Source organism: Alosa sapidissima, chromosome 10 (assembly GCF_018492685.1).
Source record: "Alosa sapidissima isolate fAloSap1 chromosome 10, fAloSap1.pri, whole genome shotgun sequence".
Classification (NCBI taxonomy): Eukaryota; Metazoa; Chordata; class Actinopteri; order Clupeiformes; family Clupeidae; genus Alosa; species Alosa sapidissima.
Window position 1 is genome coordinate 33,603,046 of NC_055966.1, and position 6,824 is coordinate 33,609,869.

The 6,824-nt window shown below is 38.7% G+C and overlaps 1 protein-coding gene across 1 annotated transcript; it reads left to right on the top strand.

Annotated features, from left to right (window-relative positions):
• The first annotated feature begins 415 nt into the window (after nucleotides 1–415).
• Nucleotides 416–5,888, top strand: LOC121720247 (carcinoembryonic antigen-related cell adhesion molecule 1-like). Its single transcript, XM_042106239.1, has 4 exons — nucleotides 416–529; nucleotides 852–1,175; nucleotides 3,427–3,702; nucleotides 5,437–5,888. Exons 1-4 carry the CDS (start codon nucleotides 478–480, stop codon nucleotides 5,559–5,561), a joined length of 777 nt encoding a protein of 258 aa, XP_041962173.1. The 5' UTR covers nucleotides 416–477; the 3' UTR covers nucleotides 5,562–5,888.
• Nucleotides 5,889–6,824: the final 936 nt, after the last annotated feature.

Genomic DNA, 6,824 nt, shown 5'->3' on the forward strand with positions numbered 1-6,824 from the left:
TGGCGCTTTTATAACTGTTTATAGCATTGTTTATTTCTTTGTTTCTTTTGCTCCAGCTACAATATTTGTGGGTGGCTTAGAACATCTACCAGATTGACTGTACCTGTTACGTATTGCATCCCAGTGAGGTATGTACTGTAAGTAATGACTTTGGAGGTAATTTCAGACTTTCACATTCACCTTACTACTACTGTACATCTCTCTTGAACATTCATAAATATTATTGTTATGTATTTATACAGCACATTTCAATGAAACATCACATTGTATATATTGTTGTTTTTCCTCTTAGAAAAGGACTTTCAATTCAGTGTTTGTACCTTTAAGATCCATTGTGTCTTCATTCATCACATTAGGGAGGCGGGGTTTTTTGTTAAGGAAGTTCCTGTGATAAAAAGTACTTTTGGAACTGAATTGTATGGCATTTGCAAATACTGTAGCCTACTTTAAGCAGTACTCTAACAATCATACTTATAAATGCTATATATGGATTATTTACTCTACAAAACCACTGCATTTCTTGTATTAGGTAATGTATGTGGATAAATAATGCCTTGTAATTATGTGTTAACACACATGATTTTAGCCGTTTTATTTTTAAATGCCATATTTTGTACAGGTTACATGTATGTCAGATGTGGTATTAAGGTTTCAAACATTTTGCTCATAACAGAACATTATTTTACCCCTTTGTAGCTGTTAGTGTAAGTGTGTGTCCATCTACTTTGCAAGCACATTCTTAATTTAGTCAGGATAACTGCAATGTTGAAATTCTATAGTAAGTGATGGATTCTCTGTAGTATTTTGTTCTACTATTAGATATTCAGTCTTTGAATTTCCCGTTGCCTTAGGATTGTGCTCCTGCCAAGATGAGTTACTGCTGGATGGGCCTCTGAATAGCACAGTTGGAGGGAATGTGGTGTTCACCCTCATCAACCCTCCATCTAAACCACCTTCAAGAATCACCTGGACTTCTCCAAGCAAAACAGAGATCATCACTACACTTGATGATTTAGAGAAGATACATCCTGATTATACTGGTAGAATCTCTCTGAACAAAGCCACAGCATCACTGGAGCTCAGCAACCTGACTACCAATGACACTGGGGAGTACACTCTGGGCATCTCCATAAATAGTGTACCTCAAGAGGCGAAAACATCACTGACAGTGTTTGGTACGTACTTTTCCACACAAAGTGTATAATTATGCTACATAAGCTGTAATGTAGTGTTGTCACAATACCAAAATTATTGTTTTGATACCGATACCAAGTCAAGAATTGCGATTTCGATACTTTCCCGATAGTTTTTAAAAATGTTTGTTATGTTTGCACTCTTAATTTTCCCTTACTGGAAAAATGCAGTCAGTTTGGTATATTTTCTATTAGCTGTTCTATGTGTGCCATGGGTATTAATACTAGTAGTAGTAGTGTACCTTTATTTAGTTTCTCGGAAAGTTCATTGAGGAAATCCCTCATTTACAATGGAGCCGAGATTACAGTACATGGTCACAATAGCAAAATTAAATATACTACATAGTTGAGGAAGAGGAATGCATGTTAAAATACCTTAATAATATGAATTAAAATAAATAATATATTTTAACAAATGGTTTAAATAATAAAATAGATGTACCGCAGAGCGGTGCAATATATGACCGCCGCCCAATCCAGCACATTTTTTCCATAAAAATAAGTCACGCTTGTCAAATTGTGTTCATTTCCTACTTTGTTCCTTTTTTGTGTGTTTGTAATTGAGTGTGTGCAGAGTGTGTGGTTGTTTTTGTGTTTTGTGTGTGTGTGTGTGTGTGTGTGTGTGCATGTGTGTGTGTCTTTATGTATGTGTACATAAATAAAGAAAATCAGGGAACCACCTACTCTTTGCGATAAGTGCCATGGGATCTTTAACAACCATGGTGAGTCAGGACCTCAATTTAACATTCATGCAAAGGAAAACATCTACTGCAGTACAGTGTCCCTGTCACTGCAATATGACATTGGGATTGATATTTGTTTGGTGGCTTTTGGCCACAGGGAAGAGTGCCACCTATTGGCCAGCCACCAACACCACTTCCAGCAGGAACCTAGTCTTCCAAGGAGGTTTCTTATCCAAGTACTAACTAAGCCTGCTTAGCTTCAATAATTCAGCAAAGTCAGGGTATCTGCTGGTCTGGCTGCTGGCTAAAAACAAAAGGTGAAAGGCATATATGATTCTAACCATCTCACTGAATTGCATTATGCACACTCAATTCTCACTGGTATCTGCTAGACAACAAGTACCAAAACATGATTAGTTCATAGATTTCACATGTAAAATACATTTTATACAACCCCACCCCCATCTTGCCTATTCATAATTCTGAGAATTTCTTGAATTTTGTGCATGTGTGTGTGTGTGTGTTTATGTGTGTGTGTGTGTGTGTGTGTGCACGCATGTGGGTGTGTGCCTGGGTGTGTGCATGTGCATGCATGCGTACATATGTCTACTGTGTGTGTACTGTATGTGTCATACGTATGATAACTGTGAATGTATGTGTGTGTGTGTGAATATCTGTTTATGCACATGTGTGCATATGGAATGGGTTAACATGACCCCTGGAGGCAAACATACGCAAATAATTGATCATCCTAGGCCCTACGGTTCTCAATATTCACAGAAAACTCTGTTGGTGTACAGTCACTAAATGTACACATAAATTAATTTATTGTATGGCTCCCCATGAACGGAATTCAACGAAACTTGGCGTGCATTCAGAGCGTGTCATAATGATCCTACACTTTCAATTTCGTGCAGTTTTGACCATGTTAGGTCACAGATACCTGTGATTACAACACCTCATTTTTACTTTTTTGCTTTTAACTAGGTGGCGCTATACATGAAATGAGTGGTTATGGAATGGGTTGACATGGCCCCTTAAGATCAACATACAAAAAAAGGTGGTCCTCCTAAACCCTACGGTTCTCAAGATATTCACAGAAAACTGTGTCTGCCCTACCCTCCTTTCGGGGGGTCCAGTCCAGCGGGGGGGCTACAGATCAAAATGAAAAACGATGGTTCCATGCTATCAATGTTGGGCTACATGCCCACCAAGTTTTGCGTACCCCGGTCTTTCAGTGTCCTGGGAATCCTTGACAGAAAATTGGCCATGCGAAAAAAAAAAAATCTGACTAAACCTATATGACCGCCGCTTCGCTGCGCACACAATACATATGAGACGCTTCTTACCCCTAAGGTGGTGCAAAAGTCTGTGCACCTGCAGAAAAGATTTGTAACTGTAGGACAACTTATATATACACACTTGTTTCTTGTTTAATACAACCTTCATCAGGTTGATTGTGTCATGTTAATGTCCAAACTATAATTAAACTGAAGAAACCTGAAGAAAAGTGTATATTAAAACATGTTCTGTGTAAATTACTCTTATAGGGAAAATATCTACATCTCCCATCATAAGCACTTGGGGCACCCTCATGGCAGGCAAACGTTCTGTCAACTTGACCTGTGATGCTCAGGGCACCATTGTCACCAGAGAGTGGACAAAGGATGGAAAACCTCTGTCTCCTAGCAACAGAACCACCTTCTATGAGAAGAACAGAATACTGTCCATCAGCCCAGTAGAGAAGGAGGACAATGGGCAGTACACATGCACAGTCAGCAATCCTTTCAGCGTTGATAGTAAGAACTACACCCTTGCGTTCAATCGTGAGTATTCTTCATTGAGTTACTAATAGAAGTGATAGCATAAAAAGTGCATTTGCATAAACAATGTAGCATCAACAATGCAATAATGCATTTGATGGAATATATTTTATGTTACTTTTTTTGTCAGTAGTGAGTATTAGGCTACTGGTAGTGAGCTGCTAACTCATTTGATGTAAGCCAACAGTAGGCCTACATTTGATGGAGTAATTTAAGTTATAATTCCTACTGAGATTGGTTGGGGACTTCCCACAGTGGCAGATCAACCCACTTAAATAAACAACAGCAGCACGAAGGACGTAATGCATTATTGGCTGTTGAAAACGGCAACATGCACCGTATGCTGTACCTGAGATCCATAAAGGCCCTGCTTCACAGTAGAAGATGTGGTCAAGAGTCTGGTTTACAAGGTTTACAGACTGTAGCTAACAATAGCTAATATAACTGCCTAACCATAGAACAGCAGAAAATAGCATTAACAACTAGAAAAGCATTTCCTGAAGGAAATAGTGCATGAAAATAAAGCACAAAAAATATGATGTAAAATATCATACAGAGTAAAAACAAATAATCCAGATATAGTTTCAATAGTGTTGCTAGGGTACATATGTTGGTTGTTATGCCAAATTAAGTGGTTGCTATGCTGGTTGCTTGGTTGTTGCTAGGGTAGTTATGGTGGTTGTTATGCTGTTGCTAGGGTACTTGAAGTGGTTGCTAGGCTGTTGCTAGGTTAGTTGTGGTGGTTGCTATGCTGGTTGCTAGGTTAAACTCATTGGTTGCTATATTGGTTGCTAGGTTGTAACTGTGGAAGTGGTTGCTAGGCTGTTGCTAGGGTATTTGACATGGTTGCTAGGCTGTTGCTATGGCACTTGAGGTGGTTTCTAGGCTGTTGCTAGGGTATTTGACATGGTTGCTAGGCTGTTGCTAGAGTACATGAGGTGGTTACTAGGCTGTTACTAGGTTAGTTGTGGTGGTTGCTAGATTAACCTCATTGGTTGCTAGGTTGTAACTGTGGAAGTGGTTGCTAGGCTGTTGCTAGGGTACTTGGTAGATGAGGTAGAAGAAGAAGAAGAAACCTAGAAAGAAGAAGAAGAAGAAGAAGAAGAAGCAGCCTAGGAAGAACAGTACAGTGTATTTTCATGCACTGTAATAAAAAGCCTAGGAAGAACAGTACAGTGCATTTTCATGCACTGTAATAATGCAGCCTGGGAGGTGCTGTGGTGCAGTGGGCTACAGCGCCCATGCCATGTGCGAGTACGGGTGCCCACGGGGACTCGAGTTCAGGTCCGGCCTGCGGTCATTTCCCAATCCCGCCCCATCTCTCTCTCCCACTTGCTTCCTGTCAGTCTTCACTTTCCTATCTGAATATAAAGGCAAAAAGCCCCAAAAATATATATATAAAAAAAAATACAATAATGCAGCCTTAGGGGTTGCTTTGGAGTTTTCAACCAGGCACCTTCTCTCATAATCCACCAGTCACCAGTTAGGCCATCAATATTGCCACACTGAATACATAAACACTGATTAATACTTATTACACGATAGGTACCAGTACATTTGATACAACTTGACACCTCATGTGAGTTACCATAATTGGTGATGGGTTTTAATTCTTAAGACAGACAGCAACTGTAAAGTGATACTGACATACAGTTTGTCATTGGTTTAAAACTATAAGGGTAGACTACATTCCAGCTTGCATATAAGGAAATGATTTTTCTCTTTAATTTATTCCAGCTGAAACTCCAAGCAGTGGACTGTCTGATGGAGAAATAGCAGGGATTGTTATTGGCACCATTGCAGGTGTAGCTCTGGTTGTGTGCTTAATAGCATTCGGCACAAAGAAAGCCGGGGTATGGTAGCTAGTCTGTAGTTATTTAACATTTGGTCATATCTGTGACACTGAGCTGTTTACTCTCAAATAATTAGAAATGAAATCAAATACTGATTAGATTGAAAATAAGGTAACGGAGTGAGATAAGTTTGTAATATCCAAAGCTGATTTTACATATTTTGCTCAGTAAATGCTTCAATGCTATTCAAAATATTTACTGGCTACAAGACACTTTTAAAACAGGCATTGTGATTTTAAAAATATATATTTTACATTTTTTTAGGCTACACGTATCATTTGTAATTGTGTACGAAATATTTTTCTAATAAAAATGTTGAAACAACGTTGGACCTTGCACCTTTACACATTGTTTGACTGTTATGGGTGGCATATTTATCCCTAACTGACCTAACCGAAATCTTACAATATTGTACCTTGACACCTTCCTTACTGCATAGCCAAGGATTGTTTTGATATGCTTTTTTAACCCGTTTACTGCCAACGGTGCATATATGCGCCCACAATGAGTGTGTTCTAGAATGCCAAGGGTGCATATGTGATAGAAGAAGTATAAAACATGTCTTTTTCTTTTTCAACAGAAATCATTACAAATACCAGTTTCTGTATTTGCTAGAGGTGCTGTATTTCACCATATAGTTTTGACTGTTATTTTCTGCACTCACAGGTTTGAACACATTTAAAGAGCTTCCTTGTATACACAGGTTTAATCATTCACGTTACCAAGGCAACACGGGTCACAATTACCATCAGTGATCAGGTTAACTCACTGTGACTCACTCACTAGATATGGCTCAGGAAAATGACTTGAACAATGACATTTTGAAACGCTAAATTTAAATAAAGTACTCTAGACGAGTCTAGAGGCTTAGTAGGTCACTAAGAAAGTAAACCATCAGCTGTAATAGCAACATTTGTGTTTGATGAGAGACAGTAATCAAACTTTCTTATCCACCCTGCTCCCCTACCAGAAATGTTCAGGTATGATAAGGGATCAGATTCCAAAAATAATTCAGTGGAAATGCATGGATTCCAGTTTCTTCCAGTAGCAGCAACTGGAATCCATGCATTTCCACTGAATTATTTTTGGAATCTGATCCCTTATCATACCTGTTCATTCTTACTCGTTGCTCGACTTATCGTGACTAAATTCAAGATGGCTGCAAACGCTAAACTTCGTGAAGATACTGTCTGTATAAATAGTCTTGTAAGTAAACTACCAGTGCTTTTTCAAAGTTCTCAATGTCTCATTTTAAATGTCAGGGCCTTCGGA